Raw genomic sequence first — 14,361 nt, forward strand, 5'->3', positions numbered from 1 at the left:
TTCAATTTTTAACTTTATTATTATTCATTTATTTTTTTGTATGATCAATTTATGTTATTGTTATGTCTTACAATGTTTTACTATCATGTCTGTTTTGTCTCTTTTATTTGTGTGAAGGACCAGATGTATTAATGAACACCTGTATTAATGCTCACAGCATGTGTATGGAGACAGGTACGGTAGAATAGAATAGAATAGAAAGCAATTGTCATCGTATACTGACACAACAGAATTCATAGGGCCACTCCACTAGGTGCATAGGAACACATTCACATAAAAAGACACAAGATATAACACATTGCATACACATTGCATACCATACACGCAGACATAAAAAAGTAGTAGTATATTTATGAATATATGATTATTGCACAGTACACAGAAGTTATTGCAGAGTTCAACATAGTTACTTAGATAGGGGGTGATAAGGCAGTTTTAATTTATTTTGTGTGTTGATTTAGAGTTTGAATGGCCTTAGGAAAGAAACTTTTCTTGAGTCTGGAGGCTCAAGCTCTTGTCTGTAAGTGACCTGTAGCACCTTCCTGAGGGCAGCACTACTAAAATATTTCCAACCACTCCCTTATATACACTTCAAAAAGTGAGCTACAGAGGATGTGTTGAAAGGGGCTTTTCACAAAATGGGCCACTTATTGTTGGTCTGCCCACAGCCTGGCTACAGATCATATCCAGCATCAGTTCACTTTTGCAACGACTGCAACGACTTAGAGATTCCCAGATAATAAGACTGCAACATGTTTATTAGGAGTGAGGCCTAATGTATTTATTTTATTTTGTAATTACCAGGGCCCTTATTCCTACATATTCTACACCAAGAAGTGACAGGTGACTTTTTACTGTCGGCTTTTAATGAGATTGTGGTCCTACAAGCTAATTAGACATATGTTATCGGTTTATTCAAATGAACTGATTTCATTCAGAGAGTAAAGTGTTGACTGAGGTTTACTGGTAAAATAAGAAATAATCAGATAGAGGTAAATACTCACAATATGTTTTTTAGAACATGGTGAGAGTTTCAAATAATTTAGAGTTTTGTTCACTTATGACTGATCAGTTGTGAAATACAGTGTGAATGTTGGCCTGAGGGTGGCGCTGTTATGAGGAAATAAGCCCGTTTTTGCTTAGGTGTAGTGCAGATTCACACCACATGGTGGCGTTCAACCACACTCAAAGAAAAAGTCTGAGAGGGATTTCGAAATACAATATTGTTTTGCAGGACTAAGAGTGAGCATGATGATTTTAAGAGTAAACTTAGGATCACAAGTGACAAGATTGACCTTTTATTTTATTAGACTGAGAATGAAATGCATTTATTAAGCATCTATTTGATGGATTTGATTATAACCTTATTACAAATCTAAATGGTGTATAGCAGCTCTTGCAGCACCCACTTATGTAACTTTGAACACAACTGCAAATGAAGAGAAACATGATAAACCTGAAGTCATAATGTTTAAGTGCTTTAAGCCTAAACACAGTGAGGAGATGAGGGAGCAGGGCAGGATGATGTGGATGATGTAGAACAGCAGCTTCCTTTAGATTGTCAGATAGAACAAGGTATTTATGATAGTTCAAGTCATGGGTAATAACGTTGGTTGATCATCCTCCTGGCTTGAAGATGCACGACTGCCCACTTGCCATTTTCTGGATATTGGAGTAATAAATGTGTTTGTTCTGCATCCATATGTAAGTTACTGACAGCTGTGAAGGATAGCAATCATACATATTTACCCATAATGGTCCTGTGGTTACATATCTGATCTCTCCTCTGTGATGCATACAACCCAGTCTGATATATTACAGACTACATGTACAGCTACTTTAATTCACGATCAAACCTTTTGGGTCACATCCTTTGCAATAAATCGATTCAATAAGTCAGGATGCACAAAATAAAATATTTATTTAAAAACATGGCACAATGACATCAAGACGATATCCCTCCGAGCCATCTACCTCTAACAAGACTTTCTAATAAATAAGTCATAGTAAGAAGAATAAGGCTTTGATTCAGAGCAGGCTGGCTCAAGTTACATGCACAGGTTCTTTATATAAGACATAGTACATGCACGGCAACTTATCCAGACTTAAGTAGATATGTTTTTTTGTGTGGTACATGGATGAAGCCCATCAAAGACGAGCAGGGAAACTTCTTGATTGCTATTTTTGAATATATCTCCTCACAGTCCATGTGGCTGCATTAAATACACAATATCGCAATGCTGCAGTAGTTTGATGTGGGAAGCTTCAGTAGAAAGAACTCCCAGAATGGTACCCCAAGTCTAAACTAAGAACTATAGTCTTTTCTATCACAGGACAGACAAATGATAATTCTATTCTATGATGATGATGAAGCTCGACCTCAGCCAACGATACAGTAAATCCAAATGAACAGACACCAAAATGAAGACCTAAAAACAAAGCTCAGATTTGAATAAAAAACCCTCAGCTGCATTAAAAGTGTTCACAAATATAGGTCTGAGCTGTGAACATGGACACATCTGCTGTTAAACATCTGTTATTAAAGCCCCGCTGCACAGACTTAACTCAACTCTGAATCTGAGCCCGACGAGTCATGGAAGCAAGACAGCTCTGAGTGAAAATGTTTTTGGGGTTTTTGAACTCTCTTATGTCGGGATGTATTTGTTGCTCTGGCCAGGAAATGGAAATTCTGGCACCTGGTTGAAGTGTCCTGTCAGGAAGATCCCCACCGTGCCAATCATGAAGAGGAGAACGGCAGCCCAGAAACACACCTTGTCAATCATCTTCCCGATCAGGACCCAACTTTCAATTTCCTGCAGTTGGAAAGAAAGTGAATCGAGATTAAAGAATGAAGACTTACCTGAAAGAATGATGAAATGGAAAATATGTAAGATTGAGCATCCTTAGCCAAAATCTGTTTGATAGGCAGTTGAAGTCTAAAGTCACACTCACAGATCCGATGTTGTTCTGTTGTCTGGTACTCTCAGCGATGAAGTTGCAGGCATCCACACACTGCTTGATCTCAGGTGCAGCTTGGGCCAAACTCTTGTACAGGTTGGCTGTGCTGCTGACGTCCATATTATCCACTGAGGGGGAAGGAGACGCTGACAGTTAGAGATCAGTATTCTACAGCTTCTCCTGAGGTAGACTCTGGTATCTTCCATGGTGATGAGGCAGAAAAAGGTGTTAAAAACACAGGTTACGCCTGTAATAATAAAATGAGTCAGGGATACACATATAAAACAGAAGCTGTATCATGATGATGATAGTGCTCTAATAATTATTCATATTTACCATAGCCAAGGAGGCTATATTTTCACTCATGCATGTTATTCAAAATGATGCAAAAACTACTGAGTGGATTGCCACAAAACTTAGTGGATGAATTTGTTATGGCTCAAGGGAGAACTCATTACATTATGGTGCGGATCTGGATCAGGGGTGGATCCAGGATTTTTTCTAAATCAGGGGCCATACAGGCTCCACAATGTAAACAGAGGGGCCGGTTGTATGTCCGAAATCCATACACAATTCCGTTATTCATAAGGTGCACATTTAAGTTAATCCTTATTTATTGTTAGCTCTATAGCTTTGAGCAAAGCCACACATCATTGAATACATTTTGAAATTTGTTGCTTATTCGAGCACATTTAGTATTGTTAGTAAGTCGTAACCAGTTTAATTTTTGAGATGACTGACAGCCCAGGGGCACTACAGGGGCCAATCAGATTTCAGCTGGGGTCAGTGCCCCAAGGCTACGCCCCTAGATCCGACCCCTTATTGTGAGAGAAGGTTAGGGTTAGGTAAATTAAATAATTCATGGAGTTATATTTATAAGTGTGTTCAATTAGGGGCATTTTTATTGAATATAAGAAGACAATTGGGCCTCAGTGGTATTCTAGTTCGTGCATTACTTTCAATCAAAGTTATAATAATATCCAGCACAAACACATTCTGTAGTGGTAGGGAAACCACTTATTCTCTCTCTGGAACATTCAGACAAGTATTTGAGCTGAAATACGCAACAAACATTGTTGTGTTGGCTCAGAGTTTTAGAAACAGACGTCGTACCGATAGACCGTGTTAGACCGTGCCTCTCTCTCTGTTTGTCAAACATCATTTCACTGCGAGGTTGTTTCATCACATATTCCTCTGCTCTCTGCATGAGGCCGAAGGAGCTGCGCCGCCGCTCCCTCACTCCGTTGACCTCTGTCGTCACCTCGCTGTCATCCACCAGTGGGGACATGCCCAGGAAACGAGGCACCATCTCCAAGAACACCTGAGGAAGACAGAAAAAGGACACGGGTTGTTAGGACACATAATCACATACAGTTAAAAAAAACCCCACCTAAATAGGAACTCACATGTTTGATGCTGTGGGACATGGTGTGAGTGCTGGGGCTGCGCAGGGAGAAGTTCAGCACCACGATTTGATTGGTAGCAATGAGAGTAGTAACACACATGACAAAGATCAGGTACCTGCAGCGGGGAGGAAATCAGACAAGATCCGGGTTAGACAAGACACTCAAACTGTATGGGTTAAAAAGAAAGAAAGAAGACCAGCAGAGATCGGCAGAGGTCAGCAGAGAGCACACGCTGACTCACTTGCCAATTAGAGGGACGGAGAGAGACGTCTCAGGGACTTTCTGAGCAATAAGGAAGAGGAAGACAGTTTGAGCCAGCAAGACGGAGATGGCCACAGTCAACTTCTGTCCTCCAGCTGTGGAAGGGGACAACAGAGACTTAGGAGACCAAATAGAAAGATTATACCTGCAGTACTATAAAGAATATTATGTTTCATATTCAGACAGTAATTATATAACATTATATTATAAAACACTTTGTGACATTGTTAACAAAAGTAAAGTGCCATATAAATAAATTCTTATTATCATTATCATTATCATTATCATTATCAAAATAAGTCAAAATAAGTCAAATGACTGCTTCCAAATTCTGGTCTTTTTATTTTATCATTCTGTTCTGTGTCCAGGTGCAAAACATTATGAGACTTAACATTTTATAGCATAGAATATCTTTGTGCTACTGCCCCATATTATGTCATTAATAGCCATAATGACATGTAATAACTGACCCTGTGCAGGGAGGAAGTAGGCCAGTACGACCAGTGAGGAGATGAGGGAGCAGGGCAGGATGATGTTGATGATGTAGAACAGCGGCTTCCTTTGGATGATCAGGTTATACAGGATCTCCTGATACTCCAGGTCATCCGGGGTGTACCGCTTGTTGATCATCTTCCTGCCCGGACGATGGACGATGGCCCACTCGCCATTCTCTGAACAGTGAAAGCGCATTAAGCCACAGAGGAACTGTGTGTTTTGAATGTTGGAGTATTGAATTGCGGATGCGCTGTACCTGTGAACGCCTCTGGGTCGATGTCCACCCACTCAATAGTATGTTCATTTTCATCTACAGCCAAAATAAGTTCCACTTCTTTGGCACTGTAAGTCTGGGATCTAGGGATGTGGCAGTGAGGGAGGAGAGGATTGAAAAGAGACAAACTCATACATCGTTACACAGATATCATATATGTACAGTATTTACTTATGATATAATTGTACTTCACCGGAATGCTAGCGTGCAGTTTTGATAGTCAAACGGGAAGTAGGTGATCTCAATGGCACAAGTGCTCCGATAGATAGCGGGAGGTAGCCAGTACATCCACCCAGTGCTGCTGATCAACACATTGGCATAGTAAGCCACGTCAAACTTGCCATCGATGCTGCAGAGAAGGACGCACAGAAAGAGTTGACGCCAGATTTTAGCCCCAAACAACAAACAAATAGTATAATGACGCCGTGTTTCCATCTTACTTGTTCTCAAGGACAATGTCAGGAAGCCACACTGTGTGGCACGGGACACGAATAATATCAATGCCATAATAGTCAGAGGTGTTCCACACGAAGCGATAATCAACCCATTGCTGTAGGTGACATTAAAGAGAAAGGTCACGAGACACAACAGAGGACTGAACGAGTGAGTAATGTAGACAATTTGAAAAGTTGTTCCATGATTTCTGCAACCAAAACAAAATTATGAGGTATGAAGAAAGAGAAAACTCACAATCTCAATCCACACGTTGGTCGTAAGAGTCTCTTCCTTTTCATTCTGTGGTGCAAGTAAATGTGAGAATTAGAGTTGTGGGTGTCAAGCCATTTTCACACACAACCTCCGGTGGATGTCCAGAGAATTGAGTCCGGACTTTCTGCGGAGGTTGCTTTTCACACATGAAGAACGCAGCAGAGAGATTCTCTGCTCAGATGCGTTCACAACATCACAGAAATTATTCAGGTGAGGAGATCACATGTTTTTGTTTCGACCCTGGCATCCGTTCGAATCACCAGAATCTCTTTTGACATCTTCGTCAGTGTCTTCTATGTGAATGGCTCCACTTTTTCACCTCGAGATTAGTATTCTTTTAATTTTTTTAATTTTTGCGTCTTTCTGCGGTGGAACTCCTGCTGTGATCTCCCCCCTTCGGACATTCTGTGGACTTTATTCTAGGGGGCTAGCCTGGAGAGAGTCAGCAGAAAGTCCAGAGGCTCTCCACGGACATTTGTGATCACACATACAGCCCCTCCAGAGGAAGTCCGGAGGACCTCTGGCGATCAGTGAATGTCTGAAAGCAGCTTCAATGTGTGCGATTGGCAAAGTGCTCTACTGGGTGCCAGTCCATGTCACAGAGATATATCTTTTAATATGCAGCCAGGCTTTGTGAGAACAAGTAGGAAGGGCGAGCTCTCACCAGTGAGATAAGGTTAGTGAGGGTCATCTTAATCTGAATCGTCAGCTTGTCCTCAGGATGAACCACAGGTCGTATGTTTTTCTTGTAGTCTTTGAACAAGTCGCTGATCAGCTTTGACTCCTCATTACACTGCACTGCATGGAGAAAAAGATGAGAAATTGGGTCAGTTTAACTAGCAGTACATCGTAGTGTCTACGCTCATGGACAGAGATGCACCAACTATTATATCAGTTGACAGACGTAAGGACACAACATGATTTAGGTATGCATGCTTTAGGCTTAACTATCCAATAGGATGCGAACACCTACATGTAACATAGAGAGTGACAGTAATTCCAGCCTTTCGGGATGGGCTGTTGGAATGGGTGACGCAAGTTCAGGGAAATAAAGTATACATCAAATATTTTTTTTCTCAAAGATGTTTTCTGTCATTTCACATTGACGCATCCAAATGCGCAAGATGGCGGCGTTCACATCCGTGGTATTGCGGCTTCGTTTCTGGATAGTGGGAGGATCTTTATGTTTATATCTATGGTGTGACCATTAGCATGTGGTGGCTAATGTTAAAGAATATTAGCAGACTTCAGCTGGATATTGCTGCATTGCTAACATTATGTGGCCGGTTTGACGACTCTATTTTTTTGGCCATGCACTTCATGGCAGTAGTAGCATTTTATTACTCTCCTCGGCTCCAGTGTATTTCAGAATAACATTCAAGAGACATTCAGAGTAAGAAAAGGCAGAGTTTATTTCCAACCCCTTGCCTCTTTCCTCCCAGCTGTCACTACCCATAGCTCCGATTACACAGCAGCTGGGAAACTCTAAACCAGGACTTCAAGTCACACTCGGGGCATCCACAATAATCATCAATATCATTATTAGGCAGAAATGGTATCAATAACACATAGTACAAAGCCGCAAAGATCAGGTTCCCCGCCATGATCGATCCATGCCCTGGTACAATCAGACACAAATATATCACTTGGATTCGAGCTGTAGTCACGATTCTCCCATGGGACAGTTTGTGTGGTGGGCAGTGTAATGACAGTGGTCAGATGTCTCACCTCCCAAGGCAATTGTCAATGATTGAATATTGTTGAATATTACACTTGACACATGGATGAGTGAAGAACAATCAGTGAAAGTGAAAATGTGAGAATGTAAAGTAAGACGTGTAATGCATCTGCGTTAGGCCTCTGAGTTTGTACACAGCTCCATAGCCCTTTCTCCCAATTTATCATGGAGGAAAAACAAAAAACAGTTCTCCCTCATAGGAAGCTTTTGTGAAATTATAATTTTTAAAATGGCTTTATTATCCCTGTTTGTCTGTCATTGGTAATGGATAATATTTGCAGGTTCTTTCTTTTATGTTACTGTTCTCATTACCTCCGCCAAGGTTTGTTTGTGTTTATTTGGTTCTTTGTTTGTGTTTGTTTGTTAGTTTGTTACCAGGATTATGCAAAAACTGGTCACCCTTTTTGTGTAAACCAATTTTCATGACATTTGGCAGAGTGGGGGGGGGGCATGACCCAATAAAGAACATTGCATTTTTGTTGCACATCCTGATCAGGGGGCAGATGCAGGTTTTTTTTCCCCCACTATCTATAACATTTTGCAATAGGGTGTTTTTCATAATTCTTCTTGATTTCTCTTTATCTTTCGATAAAAAAAGACATGTTTAAGGGACTGATTTCCATGAGTGTGTGCAATCTGGTGCAGGCCTAAACAAAATGTTTGATCTAGTGAATTTAAATGTGGTTTCACAACAGGACTGTTGGACCTTGGCAGAGGTATTTGCTCTATTGAGTACCATTGGGGTTTAGTTTAGTCTTGTCTTGTTCTGTGTTGTTTTAATCCCATGTATAAAGCACTTTGTAACCTTGTTTAGATAAGTGCTATCAAAATAAAGGAATGCTGATATTCAAACAAACTAATTACTGTAAGTATGGTCAACAGTAAGCTGTGCTTTTTCAGTGTGCCATGTGAGTCACACAGTAACTGGTGTGCTTCTAAATGCAGTAGTCAGCCAATTCTCTTAGAGCAGTTATATTAATATGTGGCAACGAAAGTTTGTTTTGTGTCTCTGCTTTGACCCGGTCAGTTTCTGCAGCTGACATGTAAACCTGCATGATAGGATATCAAAGCAGCTCGGAGGAGATCAATGAAGACCTCAAATGGCTGATGAAATCTTTGTCCCCAGATAAAACCAGCTCTAAATGGTGTTTTTTGTGATTTGGCTCAAGGGACGCTTGACCCAAGAGAGCAGGCAGTGTTATATGTCAGAGCAAAACGGACAAACATTACAACATCTCAGTTTAACTGGGGTAAAAGCAAAACAAACTCACCCCAGATGACTGTGACCTATTATTACCCAGTGCACACTTCTACTGCTGGGAGCATTTTTAAACATGAAAAACAAAAGGGATTGTGATGTGACCCAGCAAGAGGAAGAAGAAAGTGTCTGGTGCTGTCTAGGGGGAATGAATCGCTGCACCTCAGCATCTTGTTGTCTGCATTCCTGATTCTGATCATAACAACTTGATGAAGAGTGAGGGAGGAGGAGAGTTAATTCCAAATATCACACCTCCACTGAGGTGGAGGTGTGATATAACACGTGCAGCTTCTGCTACATGCTACGTGTGTAGAGATCAAATGACCGACAACAGCCTCAACTTCATGTCACGTTTGTGTCTGACACAAAAATTCATACGACACTATGGTTTCACGTAAGAATGTAAAGAACTTCTCTCAGCCTAAATGAGCTGTGCTTCTCTCAGTGAGGATGAGCGGTGTTTTGAAATGGACACCAATCACAACAGCACTGTTCCCAAACTCCAAGTGATGTTTGAGTGACCTGGCATTTTAAGCATGTCAGAGAAATAATACCAGGAGTCTACATTCCAGGATGACTCTTATCCCTGGTTGCACCTTACTCCACTGACCTCTACCAACAAGATGGACTCAGGAAGCATTTGAGCAAAACAAGTTTCCTTTCCATCCCAAGTGGCAAAATGCATTGGCAGAATCACTTAAGCTCCCTAACCATATAAATATTATTTATATAAAACTTCTATCATAGTCAGAGTTTCACAGCCTTTCAGTTCTATTTTTCCTGCATCCGCAACAACAATGTTCACAAAAAAAATCCACTCTTTTTTGGGCTTTTTGGGCACAGCTGTGCACTGGGCCATGCACTTTATTTATAGACTTGTATTAGTTTGGGGGATTTAGTGTTACGCACTGCAGTAATGCTGCTTGCATGACAAAGCACAGATGATCTCTCCCGTTATTTGAGGCTAACCGACTTATTTGATCCCAGCTGAAAAATTGCACTGACTGCATCATATAATCGTGCAACAGGTTATGTGACAGATGATCCATGTCAACATCAAAATAATTGGTTAGGCATATTAGTGGATGGACAAAAAGCATGACGTGCTCTGTGTACAGTTTGTTTTGTATGCCATGTTTTTAAATGTAATGTAAGTATATAAATAATGTTCATGGACCATCTCAGACAATAATTATGTTTATATACACTTAACGGCATTATGTACATATACTATATATTGCTATATACTGTATGTTAGCTTGCAGATATGCATCAAATGAAGGAAATCATTTGTTCTGCCTCCAAACTTTATTAAAATACACAAGTTTCAAGATGTTATTAATACAGCAGCACGTGTATACAGGTGTGAGCACATTTTAGTCGGAAGAGTAGAGTTAGGAAAATCGGCTCCAGCGTGTCAGCATGAGTTTCAGAGCTGCACACTGATCTTCAGCCTGCACATGACAGGCAGAAGATTATTTTGATAGAGACGACGGCAGCCGGCCAGTCAATGAGGACGTGCCAAAGGTTTGCAACTGTGCCACTTACCCTCAACCATTAATCGCCCAAGAATAGTTACTACTCCAAAAAATATCCCAAAACTGCGCAGTGCCATCGTATTCCAAGACCCCTTCGCTGCCCAGCACGGCACTATTTATAAATATAAAGTTTGAGAGGCAGAAAAGAGGGAGACAGTGAGAGCAGAGACAGAGAGGTAGGGCCCAAACCCCCCCCACCCAAAAGCCCCTGACTGTCGCCCACCCCGGCTGTCGCTGCCATGGGCTCAGATTACACAGCAGCTGAGAAGCCATAACCAGGACTTCAAGTCACACTCATGGTCATCAACAATAATCATCATCATGATCATTAGACACCAGCTATCTGTGGTGATGGCAGTAATATTTCATTAAGATGTTTTTGTTATAAAATTAAACAGTGAAACCTTGTGCTGTTCATCTCCCATATGGAATATATCTCCGATATCCCTGTAATATTCCTGTGAGTCTTATTTCTCTATAGAGACTATATAGTGTATTTCTTCTATATTAGTTAATAAGGAAAATCTCCAGCAGCACATTTTCAAACTCTTTTATTAGAGATTAGAATTTATACGTTCTGTGTGTGTGTGTGTGTGTGTGTGTGTGTGTGTGTGTGTGTGTGTGTGTGTGTGTGTGTGTGTGTGTGTATGTGTGTTTCACTTATACCTCATGTTGTGGTTACCTTAACCTAATTTAAATCATTAAAATGTCAAGGAGAAGACATTTTACAAGGTTAGAGTGAAGGTCACTGAAATTCAATGTCCTCTGAAGTCATGGAGACCCGACAGCAAGAAAACAGAGATACATGCACCTATGGGCGCAGCAAGGTGAACAGCTGTGCAGACTCCTGCTGCTATGTGTCCTGGGTAATAATACACCCTGCAGAGCTTTAGCACCTCACCATCAGGACTCCAGTAGTGTGACTGTCTGCAGACTACAGCGTGAACAGCCCCAAGGAGGCCCACACTGAGATCTGCATCACGATAAGTCACCAATCCGTTTCGTTTTTTGAAATTCCAATAACAGACCATGCTGCAACCCTACAAAGTGCTATTTGTCAAATCCAGAGTGTAAATTTGCTATTATAATTATTGCTGTGGGTAACATACATAGAGTAACTCTTCAGTGTCAAGGGCAACAGACAGTGGAATGTGCTGTGTGAGTTGTACAGTATGCGATGTACTTCTAAATATACAGCAACGGAAGCAGAGATGAGCTTCTTGGAGGTAATCAGAGCCTCCAGAAGGCAGATCGAGTGTCTCACACTAAGTTAGAGCTGAGATACAGAAGAAGAGCTGGACCCTTGCAGCTTCAAATCCATGTTTACGCTACAGTATAATAAACAGTATGGATTTTTCATTTAGTTTTAAAGCAGGTTTGGGTTTAGGCTGTTTATGTTCCCCCACTACAAGCAGTCTGAGTGAAATCCAATATTTGCTTCTTTAAGCCTCTTCGGCACAACTGAGCCTGAGAAACGTTTCTCAGCTCCACCCGATTATATTCTCAAATTCTTTATAACAACTGTCAGACAGGAATGTTTAACTGTTTTTATAGCTAGTATTATAAATGTGGTCATATCAGTGAAGCGGCACATTTACCTTCACCAATGCCCAACAGTCTCCTCATGAAACCACATTTAAATTCACAAAATCCAGATTTTTATTTGGATCTGGACCAAATTGCACACACACTGCACTGATTTTTGTCATTCTCTGAGAAATCAAGCAAAATGTTACACAATGCCTTATCTCACAATGTTAAAGGATTTCACATCCATCCACCAAGTCTTGTGGTATAGTTTGTGTATAATCTTTCAACAAACCAAAAACAAACGAACTGAAAACATAACCTACTCGGTGAAAGTTATAAGTGGCTGTTGTGCATACACAGTAACATGGGTAAAACCTATGTCAGTCTATAAATGTTTTGGACATTCACTTACATTTAAACCTGTTTATGGATTAACATGACATTTTTGACACTTGCAAAGGGAATTTTGAAACTTCAGACCACATTTGTAAAACTAATCAGGGCTATGACCCAGAAGGATCAACAACTTCATTGTTGTTTTAAATCACTTTACTTTTACATTACTTTACTTCTGAATGTCTGCACTATTGTCATTCATCTCGCTCATGGGATGTGTCATGGCAATTTCTGCAATCCCACCTTAACAACGAGGAACGAGACACAATTCTCTTACAGTATTGTCACACTTTAATGCTCAGAGCATGGTGCATACGACAAAGGTTAGTTTGTAATATGCACACCGATGGGAAACAGTTCTTTGTCTTTATACATTTGGCTCATCCCTCCCACTCTGGTTGGGTTTGTTACAAAGTCAAAGGTCAGGATCTTCTGATGACATCAAGGCAACAATGCCTTAGTTAAAGCAATCAGGCCAAGATTCATTCAGTTGTACAGGATACAGCATGATCAAGGTTACATTGTATGAGATTCAATCATGATCAATCAAAGGGGAAATTAACATGATCATATTGTGGTCAAAATGTTACATTTCCCTTACAGATGTTTGTTAATGTGAATTTGAACCCTACACTGTGAACAAATGTTGAATTCTATTGAGGGTTTAGGGAACAATTTAACAAACGACCAAACAGGATTATAAGTGTAATCCTGGTCCTGTGGTTTTATGTTTGGTCTCTCCTGATATGTTTCACTTTAGTACACGGAGTGGGTGGAAAATCCAGTGTTGTTGTTTCTGACAGTGACAAAATATCCACTTCCTGCTCCACTGAACCTCCGCACATAAATACATCCCCACAGTGTGAATTCATACCACGTGGCTCAGTCCATTTGGTGCATCACTTTATGAATCAGCAGCTTACTGTTTCCCACAGACGAACACAAAACTTTAATTCAAAATAGATAAAACATATGTTAATTTCATCAGAATGTGTCATTAGAGAGCGGCAGCTGTGTGGAGTCAAGCAGCTCAGGGTTTCTGAAAGGGTCACATGTTCTCACAGGGATTCAAGCCTCTCCTCATCAGTTGCTGCCTATTTAACACGGGAATCATCCATTGGCTGCACGGAATAAAAGCCCCATGACCGGCCCCTCCCAGCCAAGGAATGAATGCCCCTTCTTTCACTTTTTTTTTTCCCGCTCCTCCGTTGAAAACTGCCATTGTTGAGTCCCTCTTCGTGAGCACACATGTGGTTCGGCTTGAGTGTGGAGTTCAATGTCTGTTCACCTCCCCCCACATGCAGCAGCAGCAGCAGCAGACCCACTGATAGAGACCAATCACAGGGTTCCCATGATTATCACCTCTGTTAGTGATAATCATGGGAACACCCTTCATGCTCCATATCAGTCCTCCTGTCTTACTGACACATCTTGGACTTTAGAACTGAACGTAAAACTGAAAGATATGAATCTGAATATGAAGTTTGAAAAGAAAAAAACACGTGTACGTTTCTTTGTTCTGTTTCCCCCCAATATGATGTGCAGAGCTACAGATGTCTTCATATCTAGCATGAGACTAGGACAAATGGACATCCTTGTATCTTTTGCTGCCTCAGCTCGGATAAGCGCGGTTAGACTTTGTTAATCATTGACGAACATGGATTTGGTATCACAACTAAGCATGTGCACATACATCACTACATTACTCAAGTTTGTCATGACTTTAAGAGAAATGTGAAAAGAGAGGTGAAAAAATACGTTCTGTTTACACGGAGACACATGGGGCACGCCTTCGTTTC

General features: G+C 40.8%; 1 protein-coding gene across 1 annotated transcript; it reads right to left on the reverse strand.

Moving 5' to 3' along the window:
* Positions 1–1,902: 1,902 nt before the first annotated feature.
* On the reverse strand, positions 1,903–10,824 carry chrne (cholinergic receptor, nicotinic, epsilon). Its single transcript, XM_035178206.2, has 12 exons — positions 10,647–10,824; positions 6,767–6,900; positions 6,085–6,129; positions 5,835–5,944; positions 5,588–5,743; positions 5,377–5,477; positions 5,096–5,296; positions 4,606–4,720; positions 4,365–4,479; positions 4,072–4,279; positions 2,953–3,086; positions 1,903–2,813 (listed from the first exon to the last, which is right to left on the reverse strand). The coding sequence occupies exons 1-12, from the start codon at positions 10,711–10,713 to the stop codon at positions 2,646–2,648; spliced, it is 1,554 nt and encodes a 517-aa protein (XP_035034097.1). The 5' UTR covers positions 10,714–10,824; the 3' UTR covers positions 1,903–2,645.
* Between the last annotated feature and the right edge of the window lie 3,537 nt (positions 10,825–14,361).

This window comes from Hippoglossus stenolepis, chromosome 15, assembly GCF_022539355.2.
Source record: "Hippoglossus stenolepis isolate QCI-W04-F060 chromosome 15, HSTE1.2, whole genome shotgun sequence".
Classification (NCBI taxonomy): domain Eukaryota; kingdom Metazoa; phylum Chordata; class Actinopteri; order Pleuronectiformes; family Pleuronectidae; genus Hippoglossus; species Hippoglossus stenolepis.

What these genes read in the sequence shown, in the direction of transcription:
- chrne (XM_035178206.2), bottom strand. Translation starts at nt 10,713, where the DNA reads ATGGCACTGCGCAGTTTTGGGATATTTTTTGGAGTAGTAACTATTCTT. An exon ending in TGGGCGATTAATGGTTGAGG is followed by an intron (nt 6,901 to 10,646) that starts GTAAGTGGCACA and finishes TTCTCCATGCAG; the next exon opens with TGCAGTGTAATGAGGAGTCA. An exon ending in TCACTAACCTTATCTCACTG is followed by an intron (nt 6,130 to 6,766) that starts GTGAGAGCTCGC and finishes CTTGCACCACAG; the next exon opens with AATGAAAAGGAAGAGACTCT.